Source organism: Laetiporus sulphureus (genome assembly GCF_001632365.1).
Source record: "Laetiporus sulphureus 93-53 unplaced genomic scaffold LAESUscaffold_51, whole genome shotgun sequence".
Lineage (NCBI taxonomy): Eukaryota > Fungi > Basidiomycota > Agaricomycetes > Polyporales > Laetiporaceae > Laetiporus > Laetiporus sulphureus.
In genome coordinates, this window is record NW_024468560.1 from 200,147 (window position 1) to 216,513 (window position 16,367).

The following is a 16,367-nucleotide window of genomic DNA, read 5'->3' on the forward strand; positions in this document are numbered from 1 at the left end:
CCATCCACTGTTCCCCAGCTACCGCTGAGGAGCCTGCACTAGTTCTGTATGGCAGAAGCTACAGCAGCGGCCGTAGCGTAAGCTGCGATGCTAGCACCCCTGCGACGAGCATCATATGTGCCAGCAAATCCGCGTCCGCGCTCACGGCCATCGTACGACTCGTCACCCAGCGACGATGAAAGTGAGCGTGGGAGTCGCACCTCAGGAAGCACATACTACGTTTTGCCAACTCCAGGCCAGAAAGTCAAAATCGACTGTGAGTGTCTTGGTTCTTCTGGTTCAGGTGCCTAAATGCAGCTTCTAACTACACGGCGACGTCGACAGCCAAATCGGCCCCCGCTATCAGTCGTTTCGTGTTCTGTATCCCCCTTATGATATGGTATCCGAAAGCAGGATTGGCGGCATTGTGTGCAGATGGCACTTTCTGTCTCATTTGGGCTAATCTGTAGGCCAGCCATGGTCAGTAGTCCTGTTGGTGAGTGCATGCGGTGGAGAGCATGAACACACACACAAGTTCATAAGACACCGACTTTGACAGCCAGTATTCGACGACTTGTTCACCACTCCTCGCTCACTTGAATAACAGCTCGTACCTTCAAGACCACTTGCATGATGCAGCTCACTCTCACATTCGCGGCTCTTCTGTTATTTGTATCGATCGCGGTGAACGCATTGCCTACCGCTTATGGCAGCGCACTGGGTGAGCATTAGTTGGTAGCTCAAGACATTCGATAGATTAATGATAATGTTCGTGCGGACGAGCAGGTCGCAGGTACTCTTCTTATGAAAAGGACATAGTATCCACGGTAGGCGAGCCTCTCACGGATGCGATCTTGGATCACGTACCAACGTCGTGGTAAGTCAGCTGTTATGATACGCTTAAGAAACGATGCATATTGAGGGACCGATTGCAAAGGAGAATGTGACAGATGCTGTCCCTATCATTTATCAGCGAGACGGTAGGTATCTACCAGCGCGAAGGTGAGAACTTCTCCACATGAGTTGTGATATCCCGGTTCACCACATTATTAGACTCAGTCACAGATACTCTTCCCATCATCTACCAGTGCGAAGTAACGGATATGTCGGCCATAAAATTGCCTTCGTTCTCATAAATTGTCTAGAGGGCATCGACGCCATTCCCATTCTTTACCAGTGGGAAGGCACGTATCACCTGCTGCGATGACATTATGTCTACTAACTATCCCGTCAGACGCCATCACCGACACTATCACCAACACTATTCCCATTATTTACCAGCGTGAAGGTACGCATCATCTTCAAGACTGATACCGCTACTGCTGACTTGTTTCTTCAGAGGCCGTCACCGATACTCTTCCTATCATCTACCAACGCGAGGGTAAGTATCTGTCAGCAAGAGCTGTCATCGATACTGCGATTACCAACTCGTTGCTTTAGAAGCCATCTTTCCTGACATGTGAGATAGAACCTATCAGTGACACTCTCCCGATCATCTATCAACGTGACGGTACATAGTCTTTTACAGCAATGACTTGTCTTGTGGTGCTGAGTATCGTTGCAGAAGCTGTGACTGACATGCTTCCTTTAATCTACCAGCGCGTCGGTAAGCAACAAGCTTTGAACCGATTTCTAACCCTCACTAACATTGATACCAGAGGATATCGCCGATGCCATCTCAATCATCTACTCCCATGATGATATGTGCATAAACTACTGGCCTGGTCTCACGGATTGTCTGAGATGTCGTGTGAGAAGCGCTGACCGACGCCGTTCCCATCATCTACCAAAGCAAGGGTGAGATGCCATCATCTGCTTCTCTTAATCTTCCTAGATCTCATGTCCACCCAAGCTTGAGAACGTCCACGCAGTAGTGGAGCATATCGTTCTTTGGCTATATATGATCAACCCTCTGCTCTTAGGACCTCTACATATGGTTCGCGTGCCATACCGTGCTCCGTCCAATTAGTGGCCGTTCAAGTCCTTCTCATTCATATCTTGTACATGTATCTGAGTCGAATGCATGATGTGTACAGCTGATGCCCGGCAGCGGAATGATAGCTGATGGATTGATCATCGTCTCTGAAATAATGGCTGTTCGAGTCCTTGAGACACTTCCGTGATCCTCTCGTGATCACCAGTCATGAGACATGCATAACATGTATGCACGGTAGTATTGTCCATGTCAATCCTTGTATGTATCCTGACTCGCTACGGAAACGTCGTTTTTGCTACGTAAAGAAATGCCTTACCGTGCAGTTTACAGAATGGGTCTGGAATGGACGAAGATTTCGACAAATTGATGGTATCTCTCTCAGACTGTGATGTATGTTACATAGTTATCTACTTCGCTCGCAAGTGATCTGCATGAGAATAGGATGAACAAGTCAATGGTAGATAACAGTGTATGACCATGGCGATACGATGGTGCTGGCTCACAGTGGGAGGGACAACACCTCGGGCGTGCTCAGAATACGTCATCAACGTCAAACAGATGAAGACTGGCTGAGATAGGAGGGGGAAGTCAGAAAGAGGTGTGGGGTGGTGCAATGGTTACAAACTGGTGCAGTCAACGGTGCCTTCAAACTCAGCTGACCTCAGATATGCATCCACACGCTCACCAATCTCGATTGAGACAGGAGTGAGCGTCCTCTCAGTTCTCTCCATTCTTTTGTCGGCCACCTGCCACCACGAAGCCTTGGCTTCATATCCATCATACCAATCACGAAACCATTCCCAATGGTATGCGTCGTCCAGAGTCTCCACAGCAACGTATCGCAGATTCGGCATTGCCCTCACCAGACAATTAGGCCAATCTGCCAGGACAGATCGGGAGGCATGATCTGCGATCACAATTCGTAATCGAATGCAGTGAATGGCGGACATGCTCAAAAGAGTGGGTAATACCATCTGACAAAGGAGGTGTTAACGTCAAAACATTTGATAAGACTGAGCTTACAGACCTTCCACACATTGAGCCATTTAGTGAATTCTTGGCTAGACTGTGTCTCATCAAGACCGAAGATGAGGATGAGATACCGCAACCTTGTAGCATTGTGGGCTAATTTCCTCCAAAATCCAGCCCCCAGCTGCTTGCCCAACTTCAATGACAGCACAATGGGTGCTGTATTCTTGATCACAAACAACGCAGGCTTTGCTGAATTAACCGCACCAACCATATTGAGAGTCAGATGCCGGACTGAGGAAGTGATGATCCAAGGGTGATGATAGGCAACGTTACCCATGTCGAGGAACTCCAATCGTGGCCAGCAAACACTGGCATCTTTCCACGGCAGGGAAGAGGTCACTGCTTCTAGTCGCAATCGTCGCACGTTTGGAAATGTCGAGGCAAATGAGGCCATGGGTATGTTGCACTCTGAAATGTATAGATAGTGAAGTTCTGGCCACTGTAGGTGCGATGAGGGATGTCCAGGGCTAGCTATCTGAGATGACACAGTGGCCGAAGTATCAGAGAACAGGAGGTGTGTATGGCTGCCTGGATGAGAAGCGACCACACTCTGCAGGTGTAAAGCACGGGGTCTGGTGTGCAATCCTTGCAACATGAGCAAGGAGTCTTTGCCAGCATGACTGAGTTCTAGTCTGACCAGCTGTGGTAACGCAGACACGATGCCAATGAGACGTGGCTCCCTTTTCACCATCCGCTCGATCATACCCAGCTTCAAGCATCTGATCCTAGAAGCAAACGGGTGTCCAAGCACTTCCACAATTTGAGAAAGATGGTCTTGTTCTACCGCACTCAGAGCGGCAGAATGAACACTGAACTCTCGAACGTATGTTAAGCGGTGAGCATTTTCTCGGAGTAGCATCCAGCACACTGCCTTGACTTGTTTGAGGTGTCGGATGATTACGGTATGATAGACCTGACGTATTGCTAGGGGATGGATGCGCTTGGATGTAAGAGATAAACGAACAGCTTCAGTGGTTGACAGATAGGTGAAGATTTCGGCAAGCACATCGTCGTTGATATTGATAAACATCTGAATATCATGGTGAGAACTATTGTGGCATAGGAGGACTGAAAACTATACCACGTACCACGGGAATGACTGCTCTGTTGGCAGTGAAATCGGCAGTGACACCTGCAGCAATGGATGAGATGTCAGGACTGCAGGCTTTACATGGACCTGAAAGATGCTATCGGGAGTTCGTCTGCCATTCTCTCACGGATCCACACATCCGCTGTTCTCTCACACGGCTCTTCATGACACCCAGCATCTTCACATGCTCGCAGGCATCACATTGATACCTCAAACATTTAACTCTTCACGAATATCCGATGACGTCGAGGATAGTTCTGAATTTCTACTATCACACAGAGGTGCATAACCTCCACTGGCCAGACATAATTGCTTTCTTTTCATCATTTCTGCATCTCTGGCGGCGCCATATCCACAAGCCGTCATCTCAAAGCCACCACAACAGTTTAAACAACACCACTGTTAGCAATGTTGATCTTCGCAATGGCTGTACCAGAACTGGAGCCCAGCGACTCGATCTTCTTCACAACAGTTTCGTAGCCCTCAACAACCTCGCCTGGACAGGAAGATCAGATAAATGCCCTGGCACTAATCAAATGATAAAATACCGAAAACGACATGCTTGCTGTCGAGCCACGAGGTGATGACTGTGGTGATAAAAAACTGCGAGCCGTTGGTGTTCGCTCCGGCGTTCGCCATCGAGAGCATACCAGGCTTGGTGTGCTTGATCCTGAAGTTTTCATCTAGCAGCCGCATGATGCATAGGCAGCATTGGCCAATCGAAATCGAACGAGCGACTTACCGTTGAATGTCTCGCCATAGATGGACTTTCCGCCCGTGCCGTCGCCCTGCGATGTGATGACAATTAATTCCAGCGAATCATTTGCGATCTCGATCTCGTACGTACACTAGTGAAATCACCACCCTGGAGCATGAAATTGGGAATGATACGATGAAAGGTAGAGCCCTTATAGCCGAACCCGTGCTGGGCAGTGGCTAGCTCGCGGAAGTTCCTGGCTGTCCTCGGGACAACATCGTCATATAGCTTGAAGATGATACGCCCGAGGGGCCTGCCGTCGACGGTGATATCAAACTGCCAGCATGGTGAGCACATTACTCAAAATGGTAGGTTCTGGTGGCTTGATCTTACAAAGACTTTCCGGTTGGACATGATGAGAGGAGTGGTGGTGAATAGAGTGGTGGTGGATAGGGGAAGGGACATGAGGGCACGATCTATCCGATCTAACCTGTGACAATCGGTCACAATCGATCACTCTATAATGGATGGAGTAGACACACATCTCGGGTCGGATTACGTGGCAATAATTGTTTTAGCGCAGAACGCAGCACGTGGGAACACGGAGCATGCCCAAGAGAAAACATCAGAGACGCCCCAGACATAAACATTAACCCACCCAACGACTTACGCGTTGAATCCGCAGAGCTAAACAAGAGACCTTGGCGTTTCCGCATGTTGCTTGCCATACACAGGTTAGGTGTGCATTGTCTTTGCCCATTCATCTGCAGCGCTTGAAAAAGATAGACCTACATCATCCACATTATCCCTCACCCGCGGACTTTGCATCATTCACGTGCAGATTGTTGGCATTGTTTGGAAGATGATGTAGACCGGTCACCACAGTTGTAAATCTTCGCATGGACTGTTCGTCTCACAATAGCATAAGAATCATTTGCTTGCATGACTGTCGAGCCAACTTGCGGCAATTACTCGAAGAACGTTCGTTCAGTAGGAAGTAATCAGGAAGAACATTGATACCAGTGATGTAGGTGAACGTGTTTCATCCTTGGAATGCGACTCCCTTCTTGGAAGTCTCCGCAAGCCCGCCCGCTGTGTATCCCGTGCCTATCAGCGGTCATTTGATATATACGGATGGTTCTTAAATGGGAAGCCTCACTTTAGCATGACAACTCGATGATGTCCTTATTACCGACCTTTACATCGCATTCAATGCAAAACTTAGCCGGCTTGACAAGCTTGACCGTACACGACATGGCCACATGGCCTCATGACTGTGGCACGGTTCAGCCAGCTGAAATCTCACCAGGAGCTGAAAGTCACTCACGGTTTATGAGAGTGCTATTTAACGGAAGGACATCTCGCCCATTACTGCAGTGCATTCTCAGACGAGGTAAGACAGACCCATTGAAGACCCCAGGGACGAAGCAAAGCAAAAAAAAAAGTGCATTTCACGCCACACACAACCCAGAGGAGCGGTCCCGTGAAATGACATCATTTTCACGTGATCGTCGAGTTTTGGCAGGGAGCATGTTAACTTTGTCGAGATGCTGAAGCTGACGCCAAATCGCGTTCTCCACACTCGCTGTCATGCTCGGGGTTTGCTTGACAGCATATGGCTATGGAACCCCAGTCAAAATCCCGTATGGGCGGAGTGAGGCAAATTGAGGCGAATTCGAACATCGTAAGCGCCCCATTCTGTCCTGCCTTGCACGACAAATACGGACTGTTTCAGTGGGGTGGATCGAGAGAGATATGGGCACGTCGAGCGAGAACGGCACACCGCGCTTGCCCTCATTCTGCGTGGATCCGCCGCTCAATGAATTGCAGTAATAAATAAATAGATATGATTTCATTACATCAAAACTATAGTATGGCAAGTCACTATGGAACGCGCATATATTGGCCCTCCCTCTTTATCTGCTGCGTCCGCCGAGCCGCCCGCTGCACCGAACACCGAGCCGCAGGTAACTGCTCATAGAATGGTTACTAGTCAGTATTTGTATACGAGCTTAGTTGAGGCGATGGACGTACCGGAACACTTTCCCGACCTTACTCGATTCCAATCTAGTGCAAATCACTCAAATCCTAAATTGTAAGAAGTTAGCACGACACGGTCCAGATGACAATAACATGATCACTTACTTTCACGTGGGGAGGTACGAAAGGCAAGGAGGTACAAGAGGACAGGCTGGTGGTGTGAGGAGGGAGATGGTGGAGGTCGGAAGGAAAGATGGGTTTCCAAAACCAACTTGCTCGATATCTCTTATATAAGTGACACGAAGAGTACAAAGTGGTGTGCCCGACATCGACGCGTCATTGAGCCCATGTCGATGCGCGCCGACGCTGCTCATATGACCGACGCACCGATGTCGTGCACCGACGATGGGCGCAATGCCAAGACAATTGCCGACATTCTCATTTAGGTTGCACCGCTGTGCCACGATCTGCCCTGATCTGTCGCTCCGGACAAGAGCCCGTGCTGTCACACCCTTGCTGCAACCCGTTTTCCCCCACTGCACCCATACGGGATTTTCACTGTGACGGAACCCTCCTGCCTCCGCTGTCTTGGATCTTTGGCGGGGGAAGTCCCCCGATCTGTACGAGGAGTCCATCGAGGAGCTGACAGTGATCATTGCATAACGATCTCGATACCATCTCCTTGTACTGTGATACAGCCAACTTGTGGTGGACCGCACTGTGCGGAGCAACCTATGAGTAAACAGTGGACATCATCAAAAGACGCGCGATACGTACCGACATCAAGAACAAGACTCCAGGAACCATGGTAAATGTAAGCTCTTCGCGCGAACATCTTCTGCGAATGTGACTCGGAATCCGCGCAGGCAATCGTCGTAATTCCAGTGCATTCGTGAGTGGACTTCTCATACATGCTGTTTGCAAGGCCGAACATTGACACTGTCGGTATCACTAGGCCATACACCGTGCAGGTATGGAAACGTGTGTATCGCTCTCATTGTCTACCAATTATGATACTGATGCAGGCCTACACGATCTATCAATCTCCACTCTTGATGCGTACCACCTCGTTAGTCAGTGTGGCATTCAGCATGGTGCACAGCCGCCTCCAGCATTCCTCAAGTTCGTCCGCATCACAGTCGTAAGTGTCCCATGTTTTCTCCAGCCTGCACGTCACTGAGACGTGCTTCAGGCCGTCATTGTCATTCTAGGCTACGGTATGTACTCACTGTCAACATTGAGGTGAAGCGGATGCTTGACCATGGTGATTATCTGCTATGCCATGACCAGGCGTAATGATTAGTGAGTGCGTTTATGTCATCGCGCTTTTGCATGACATCTGAACGCAACTGAACAGTATTCTGCTATGACATGTAAGCGTACGTCCGTATCCCACCATCGTCTGTCGCTCACGTGCTGCAGCGTCCGTTTTCAGTAAGGCACTGACCTCCTCGCCACGAGGGTGAGCGTCCAGCCTTTTCGTTTTCTGCTGTGGGCTGACTCTATGTTCAGCGGGCGACGTACTTTCCACTGGTCGTGGCGACGTGTATCGTCGCGATCATCGCGTCCACACTCTGCTACGTCCTATCGCGCTGCCGCACGGGCTACTTGAAGTGCGCACCTTCCGATTTGTCGAAAAATTGCCAAGTTCTGCTCACTGTTGTTGTGCATTTGTGATTGCACAGCACGGACTCGACGATTTCGGTGCTGATGCTGTTCACGATTAGCACCGGCATCGTCGCGATGTAAGTTTGAACAGGAATGCGGGCGCATGCGTCACATCGACTTATTATGTATCGTACAGGCTGTACTCGTTGATGGCGATGGTGAAATTTCATGCACATACTTGTGATCCGGAATCATAATTTGACTGGATCGTTAGCCGGCAGCGCTGACCGATGCGTTCGAGATGATAACCAATTTCCTCGTCACGCACCGTGAGTGCCCCTCCCACCGACAAAGCTCATGCATGCATCGATTGAAATTCATCGTCACTGTCGCGGTCTACGTGAACGTGTTTATGGCCATGTACGTTTCCTGTGGGGTATGGCTGAATGGCATCGCTAATGCAGACGATATTGCGTTGTCAGGTTCAATGCGCGCAATATCCCTCACGGAAACGCCTACGCTCGATGAGCAGCTCCTGGCGGTCCACATAAAAATGGGCAGAAGTAGGCGGCCTCGCCGATGACTGGTCTCCCAACGGAGGTTGCGCACATCTGGATAGTGTATGAAGTGGTGAGGCACGAGCGCTGGCGCTGGCGCTGGGTCAAGTCTGCTCTTACCCCTTCCCCTCGCATCGTTCGAGTATGCATAGTGACCTTGCTCGCTCGTTTGTTCGTACATAGTCGTCGTAGCGCGCGTCGTCCGTGACGAAGTCGCATCATTTTCTGCAGAGTGCTTGTCTCGCTAGGCGCAGCTGAAGAGGCGTGGTGGGCGGTGCGTGAATAGCGGCCATGGATTTGGGCGTCGCTCCGAATCGACGATATCCGCATCGCCAGACTCAGAGGGTCCCTTCGTAAGCTCCAAACAAGCAGCGATTGTTAGAACATTATCAATACACCGATTGACAGGCGCGACGACGTCTCCGACAATGAAATGTGGGGCCTGACGACCATCAGTCAAAGTGTATCAAACACAGACCGTGTCTACGCTGTCACTCACAGAATGCTCCTTGCCTTGCCTAGTCCTCCTGCGAGACATGTGCTCCCCCTCGTGTCGCACACATCAGGTGCCCCTGGTTCGACGCCGCTCATGCTGCACCCCGCAAATTGCAGGAAAAAAATACAGCGTCGTTACATGAACTGTCACCGTATGTGTGAAGTTTTTCTCGTCGATGTCATATATCATTGATGTGAACTGTGGAAGCCACGTTATTGACTTGTTCATCAAAGACATCTTCCCATGCGGAGATTACATATATCGACGCAGAGTTCGTCGTGGCTCACCAGATTCTGTCTTTCACTGTTGTGTGCCTAGCCGACCATTGTTTCCGTGGCGCCATGGGCGAGCTCGATGCCACGTACGGAGCCGTGTTCATCGGAGCCTTCGTGTCCGCCGTGTGAGTTTTCTCGATTATCTTACGCAAGCTGAGGCGCTGAAACCCCTTCAGATTGTTCGGGGTGACCAATTTGCAGGCGTTTATTTACTTCCAAAGGTACTCGAGTGACGGAGTGTGGAGCAAGATCGCTGTCTGCTGGCTTTGGTGAGATTCATTAGTCGTTCCGTCTGCGCGAATGTTGACGCTACTCGGTGCAGGCTTTTAGATGCGGTTCACTTGATATTCGTCGTACACATGGTCTAGTACCTAATCACCAATTATTTTAATCCTTTAGAACTTACAGTCATTGTATGGACGTTCAAAGTAAGTGTCCTCTTTTTTTCTGAAGAGAGAGAGAGATCATTCGAAGACTGACAGCTACGAAACGTAGGCACAAATTGTTGTAAATGTGCGTTGACTGTGTGATCATCTTCTGCAGATGTAACTCGGAATTTGCGCAGGCGATCGTCGTGATCTCGGTGCATTCGTGAGTAGACATTCTCATGCATGCTTTTTGCAAGGTCGAACATTGACATCGTCTGTATCATTAGGCTATACACCGCGCGGGTATGGAAACGTATGAATCATTCTCATTATCTATCAATGCTATGATACTGATGCAGGCTATCGATGCGATCTACCCATCCATGCTCTTGGTGCGCGCCACCGGGCTAGTCAGCATGGCAGACAGCCACCTTTCAGCGTTCCTCAAGTTCCTCCGCGTCGCAGTCGTACGTGGCTCGTGTTTGTACGAGCCTACATGTCACTGAACCGTGCCTTAGACCGTCATCGTCATTCTAGGCTACGGTATGTGCTCGTCGTCGATATCGAGGTGAAGCGTGCGGCTTGACCATGGTGATTGTCCGTTCTGCTGAGAATAGGCGCAGTGAACAGTGTGTGTATCTCTGTCACCGCGCGTTTCGTCTGACGTCTCATTGCAGTTGTATAGCACTCTGCTTTGAGATGTAAGCGCGCCTCCGTATCTCACCACCGCCTGTCGATCACGCGCCTGCAGCATCCGCTTCCATGAATACACTGACCTCCTCGCAGCAAGGGTGAGCGTCCAGTCTTTGCATCGTCTGCCATCAGCTGACTGAATATCCACTCAATGGGTGACGTACTTCCCGTTGGGCGCGGCGACGTGCATAGAGGTGATCATCGCGTCCGCTCTCTGTTACCTCCTGCGGCGCTGCCGCACAGGCCATTCCAAGTACGCATCTTCCGGTTTGTTGACGGTGGCGAGTTCTACTTACTGTTGTTTGCATCTGTGATTGCGCAGGATGGACTCGACAATCTCGGTACTGATGTTGTTCACGGTGAACACTGGGATCATTACCAGGTCGGATCCTCCAGAAGTGCGGCGCGTGCACCAGATTGGCTTACGCTGGATCTGTACAGCCTGTGTTCGTTGACGGCGCTGGCGATGGTGAGCGTTTGCGCACAGAGTTTTGTGATACGGAATCATATTTTGACCGGATCGGTAGATGGCAGCGCTCCCACATACGTACGCCGTGCTGAGTGTCGAGTTCATGGTCAAGAAGCGTGAGTGTGCCTCCCCCGGAAAGGCTCACCCACGCATCGACTGACATCCATCATCGGCTGTCGCAGTCTACGTGAACTCGTTCATGGCCATGTACGTTTCCCGTGGGGTATGGCTGAATGTCGTTGCTGATTCAGACGATGTTGCGTTGTCAGGTTCAATGCACGCAATAGCCTACGGTGTAACGGGTTTACGAGCGAACTCGGCGCCGACCTGCACCTCCGCCCGATTAGCGGCTCCTCGCCATCCACGCGAAACGAGCAGAAGTGGGCGGCCTCGCCGACGACGGGTCTCCCGACCGAGATTGCGTATACTGGGATGGCGTATTGAGTTCTGAGTGCTGAGGTGTGAGTGCTGGCGCCAGGTCAAGTCTGCTCTTGTCCTCCCCCACATTGCTCGAGGATTGAGAGCCTTATTCGCTCCTTTGATTGTACTATCGTGGGCTCTTATCATATCTATCGTAAGTTAACATATATTGTATGTACTCGAGGTTAGCTCATAGTTCACAAAGTCGTCGTGATATGTGCACATGTGCAGAATAGTCCGTGCGGTCAGCATCCGAGGCCGCTTTGTTCGTTCTCATCTTCAAGTCAGCGCAGGCATCTCTCTGCGCGACGGGCAGTCGGGAAGACGCATGGCTGCCTAGGTTGAGTCATTACGCTGCAGCTCGAGCAGGAGGGACGGGTGCGCCGGCCTGACGCCGCGTCGACGCGTCCTGCTCTGATGTCGAGACCCTTGCAAGATACCCGCCCATACAATGGTAATCGCCTGCAGAAGAACATGCCCATAAGGAAGGACGCAAGAAAAGACTAAGACCCACATGAGATGAGCGATGTGCGCGGCTCACGCGTCGTCCGTGACAAACGCGCACCGTTTCGTGCAGGGTGCTCGTCTCGTCAGAGCCAGCTGGGGGTGCGCGGCGGGCCATGCACGGATAGCGCTATGATTATAATCGCTGGGCGCCGTTTGGGCATGCTTGTCTGGATAAAGGGGCGAGACGCATCAGTCAACGGCTCCCGCGCTCTGCATCCCGACTGATCGTGTGGTTCGTCGAGAGGCTTGAGTGTTGATATACATCCTACCACGGTGCGGCTGCTTGCTTCTGCCTGAATATCAAGGTTCGCTTGACGACAATGCGACGCGATGCGATCAAATATGTGCTCAGACGCAAACTGCGAACACCACCAAAACTTGGCGAAAATAAGTGTGTCCATGTTCGCCGACATGTAAGGACGAGACCATGCGCACGAGTGTGATTTCCCATTTCCGTGGTCAGAGTGTAGGGCTCCAACAACCTGCGCGTATGTGAGAGCGAGGCTCTGCATCGACTGGTGCGCTTGGGGTCCATTGAGTAAATTTTCGCTTGCCGTCGATGGTAGTGACTTGTCCGAGTTGACACGGGGACAGCGGGGTGCAGGCATACCAAGGTACCCGCAGATGGACGAAGTTCGTAGGCATAGAGGCATTTCCAGGGATTCCGTATTCAATATTCAGGGGTTATGAATGAGTAGGACAGGCTGGAGGATAAGCGCAAGCCCCCCCCCCGGGGGAGAAGTACGAGATGAAGACGTTCGTTGTTTCATTTGTTCCTTACGTCGCGTAACGACGTACAGAGAGGCGTGTAGTGTTACGTAGCGCACCTCGTACGTACATAGATGAGTCGACTGTTCGGATCCAGAGTGTTTGACGTTTGTCCATTCGTGCCTTGACGGATAGTGACCACGTCTACATCAACGGATGGTGGGAACAATGTAAGATCCGATCCGAGCGTGGAAGAGGTAAGATGACGCGCTTTTTCGATCGTCTCCTGCCAAGAAAACGCGCGTTGACACTGAGATTTCATTGAGTAGGGTTTCCGTGAAGGCCCAGGTCCAGGCCTCAGGGTCTTAGCTCTCGTTGTCGTGTCTTGCCTTGCCTTGTTGGGTAGTGTGCGGCTAATCCGGGATAATGCCTTTTTTTGGAGAGAACGAACGGACTGATATCCGAGCGGTGGAGAGATCTGTGGATGATTCGCGCACCGCGGATATCGTCGAGGTCGACGTTGGCGCGGATACTGTTTGCTGGTGAGCTGGATGCAGTGTGGCAGCTGCTAGCCCTGGTGGATGCTCGCGAAGTAGGCAAGATGATGCTGTCCACAGTTAATAGCTAACGAGTGATTGGAGGACAGACGGGGCGAAGTGATGCAGGCGGCCTGTTCGTGCAATGCACGACAGTGTCGGCTTTCATTGATGCGTATGTACTGACTGCGGGCGACACTTGCCATGACTGGAGTTTTTTCCACAATGAAGTGGGATATCTATACCCATCCATTGTCACAAGGGGAAATTGTACTGCACCCGGTCGAGATACGTCTTTGATGCCGCCTCTTTCAAGTGAATGTTAGTTCCTAAGATGAAGACTTACATTAGGACCCCGGCCGATAGCATGCAAGGAAAAGGCGGACAGCACGAGAGAAGACGCACAGGATGCAGATACGGCCAAAGAGGACCAGGGAAGATTAATGATTACCGGCAGAAGGAAATGAGATAGGATCCAACGAGGAGTTGATTTCATACTAGCAACGGTATTGCCGCCGCCATCGTGCGGAAAGTGATTGATGTCCCACGTCGAGAAATGAGGTGTCATATCTATTATCCATAACACCGTTTCACCGCCACAGGCCACAACACGTGGCTCTAGCCGTCATTAGCGCGCGTTACCATGTTAGGCGCCGGTACGTCCTCCGAGGTGCCTCACCGGCACCGTCCATGTTGTTCGCGAAACATCCCCCTACCCGCGCTATCCGGCATGACCCAGCTCGAGCAAAATTAGCAGCTACTATCTACGAGAGCCTCAACAAGACCACTATGCATGTCACAGAGCTCGTGGGACCAACGCTACTGGCCGTGTTTGCATGACGCTTCTTAGTATACCGCTCGAGAATTTCCTCTGGCCGACAGTCTGTTGAGTATGCTCTGCACCGTGTATGTATAATCATCCGCATCTATAATATCTGTACTATATACAACTTTAGGCAACCAGCGGAGTCTTCGCCATTAAAGCGAGCATCTCCCATCCGATGTTCGCACCGGTAATATGTGTGATCTCGTCTGGAAAAATGATTTGTAAGTGATCGCTCATAGCCAAAGATAATTTCATTACACTAACTCTGCGTGTTGTATCCTCCACACGATAAGTGCTATTGAACTGGGATTCGAAGTCAACATACGCAACAGGCACTTACCTGGTGTGACCTCGACAATATCCGCGCCGACGATCTTCAGGCCGGCTAGACCCTGGAGGATCTTTTTGATCTCCTTCATATAGTATCATTATGTTAATTCTAATTCATCTTTCGGCATAGACCTCATCTAACTTGCTATACAAATAGCGTCGATCCTCCGCATTTTTGGGCACCCACAGACGGGCATGAATTCAAGCTCGAGAAGCCAACGTCTTGCCGGGTACCTCTACAGATGGTCCCGCAGCCAGCTCTTCTGCTCAATGCATCCACCAATCCAGCATCCAGCGCGTCCACTGGTCCGGTGACCCTTCATTCGTTCATGATGCAGTCAATGACGAACAACAATGCTACCGAAGTGGGTACACGAGCCAGCGCGCCGGCAGCGCCTTCGTCAGCAACTGGCGCATGTTGATATGCGGCATCCGTGATTTGAGGGGCCTATGAACATGAGGAAGGCCATTCGCGGTGCTCGCCATCAAGGCGATGATAGTCAATAAAACATCATTTCCTCGAATTGTCAGCCAGAAAAGGCTCCTCGAGCTAAATGGTTGTGCTGCACATTGCAGAAGCGGCATGCTCGCTGTTGTATGGCTCTGAGAACAAGAAGTCCTAGCCGATGACAGTCGGAGTGAGTTTGACAGATAGACCATTTATTTATAATACAAGCGCGTAGTCGCCTGAACCAGAGAGTTGCACTACGAGCGTGGTACCGGAAACAAGACGGCAGAGAACGTTGAGGTCCAAAGTATCATGGCTTCGTCACCGTGTCACAGTGCAGCCCTGCTCGAGAGTCAAAGCCAGTCAATTACTACAGCGCGCGCGTTGCGCTGCCATGGACCAGGTCTCAGCGCTGAGAGTCGATGCGGCTACACTCGCCTCCATCAATGTCACCGTCGCTCCCACATCAAGACGGGCCGCGGCTGCTGCAGCTTCTCTTACGATTGCCAACATGGTCGCCTCAGAGAATGGCACAGCTGCGTTGCCGGATCAGCTCGCAAAGACTGCATAGTTTCGAAATGTGACGGACAAAAGGATTGGCAATTCGGACGAGCTGGGCATGCACTCACTTTCCCCCGAATCCCTCCGCGCGTGATAGATCCTGCTATGTATCTCTATGTGCGGAGTTGGCGAAAAGCCTGACGCGCTGACACTCCAGAGCATATCAAGGACGGTTGAGCCAATGCATAGTTGCCATGTCACACGAGCTGATCAGCACGAGGTGTACACAGAGACCGGGCTCGCGCAGATGCGGTCGTGTGGGGGCGATAGTTGAGCGCTGAGCATTGACAGGTACTCGTTTGTGGCCGGGCGGTGTGATAGAAACAACCCGGAAAGAGCCACTCTCAGCCACAGCCACCCACGACGGAGACACGTGGAGGGAAGGGGCGGTTACCATAACGAGCGTCCGCTGTTCCGCGGCCGATGAGAAGGCCGCGCACGCTCTTGTCCGTCGGTCTCTCCTCCTCCGTGTGCGCGCGAGGAGTTGCCCACCACACTTACTCATTATCAACGTACTCGTCATGCGGCCTGCTAGTCGCCTCGCTTGCTGCCCTCGGCCTTGCTTGCGCATTTGCGCATCCGACTGCCAGCGGCAACAACGTCGTCCGCCGTCGCAAGACGCTCGGTTTCGGACCAGTACTCCCACATTCCGTCTACCGCATGGAACCTCGCTACTCGCTCTCCAGCCTCCTCGGTGAGGCTACCGACCCATACGACGTGGTCCAGCGCTTCGTCGAGGACCTCACCCGCGATACTGCTGCGGCCAGCTCCTTCGTCATCCGCAAGGACTCGTACACTGACAAGAACACCGGTATCTCCCACGTGTACGTTTGCCAGTACTCGCACGGTGT

The 16,367-nt window shown here is 51.3% G+C and overlaps 7 protein-coding genes across 7 annotated transcripts; 4 read left to right on the forward strand and 3 right to left on the reverse strand.

The window, feature by feature from the left end:
- Positions 1-3,521: 3,521 nt before the first annotated feature.
- On the reverse strand, positions 3,522-3,977 carry LAESUDRAFT_662430 (uncharacterized protein; the record flags this gene model as incomplete). Its single annotated transcript, XM_040904989.1, has 1 exon — positions 3,522-3,977. A coding segment is annotated over one exon (456 nt), but the record flags the coding sequence as incomplete, so codon positions are not given.
- A 446-nt stretch (positions 3,978-4,423) lies between these two features.
- On the reverse strand, positions 4,424-5,091 carry LAESUDRAFT_662528 (cyclophilin; the record flags this gene model as incomplete). Its single annotated transcript, XM_040904997.1, has 4 exons — positions 4,424-4,533; positions 4,586-4,720; positions 4,780-4,825; positions 4,885-5,091. 4 exons carry the CDS (start codon positions 5,089-5,091, stop codon positions 4,424-4,426), a joined length of 498 nt encoding a protein of 165 aa, XP_040759909.1.
- Positions 5,092-6,620: 1,529 nt separating this feature from the next.
- On the forward strand, positions 6,621-10,590 carry LAESUDRAFT_763112 (uncharacterized protein; the record flags this gene model as incomplete). Its single annotated transcript, XM_040913205.1, has 17 exons — positions 6,621-6,701; positions 7,670-7,685; positions 7,740-7,855; positions 7,907-7,931; positions 8,154-8,176; positions 8,227-8,327; positions 8,400-8,459; positions 8,519-8,540; positions 8,597-8,651; positions 9,694-9,775; positions 9,827-9,919; positions 9,973-10,003; positions 10,059-10,078; positions 10,194-10,241; positions 10,306-10,321; positions 10,378-10,485; positions 10,537-10,590. The coding sequence occupies 17 exons, from the start codon at positions 6,621-6,623 to the stop codon at positions 10,588-10,590; spliced, it is 951 nt and encodes a 316-aa protein (XP_040759910.1).
- A 272-nt stretch (positions 10,591-10,862) lies between these two features.
- LAESUDRAFT_763113 (uncharacterized protein) lies at positions 10,863-11,624 on the forward strand (the record flags this gene model as incomplete). The annotated part of the gene is made up of 5 exons (XM_040913206.1): positions 10,863-10,964; positions 11,034-11,180; positions 11,239-11,296; positions 11,363-11,375; positions 11,450-11,624. 5 exons carry the CDS (start codon positions 10,863-10,865, stop codon positions 11,622-11,624), a joined length of 495 nt encoding a protein of 164 aa, XP_040759911.1.
- Positions 11,625-14,147: 2,523 nt separating this feature from the next.
- LAESUDRAFT_730505 (uncharacterized protein) lies at positions 14,148-14,704 on the reverse strand (the record flags this gene model as incomplete). The annotated part of the gene is given in 5 exon segments (XM_040909854.1): positions 14,148-14,182; positions 14,194-14,241; positions 14,302-14,383; positions 14,482-14,590; positions 14,699-14,704. The coding sequence occupies 3 exon segments, from the start codon at positions 14,702-14,704 to the stop codon at positions 14,304-14,306; spliced, it is 195 nt and encodes a 64-aa protein (XP_040759912.1). The 3' UTR covers positions 14,148-14,182; positions 14,194-14,241; positions 14,302-14,303.
- A 485-nt stretch (positions 14,705-15,189) lies between these two features.
- On the forward strand, positions 15,190-15,799 carry LAESUDRAFT_730506 (uncharacterized protein). Its single transcript, XM_040909855.1, has one exon. It carries the CDS (start codon positions 15,350-15,352, stop codon positions 15,524-15,526), a length of 177 nt encoding a protein of 58 aa, XP_040759913.1. The 5' UTR covers positions 15,190-15,349; the 3' UTR covers positions 15,527-15,799.
- Positions 15,800-16,044: 245 nt separating this feature from the next.
- LAESUDRAFT_620914 (uncharacterized protein) lies at positions 16,045-16,335 on the forward strand (the record flags this gene model as incomplete). The annotated part of the gene is made up of 1 exon (XM_040903272.1): positions 16,045-16,335. A coding segment is annotated over one exon (291 nt), but the record flags the coding sequence as incomplete, so codon positions are not given.
- Between the last annotated feature and the right edge of the window lie 32 nt (positions 16,336-16,367).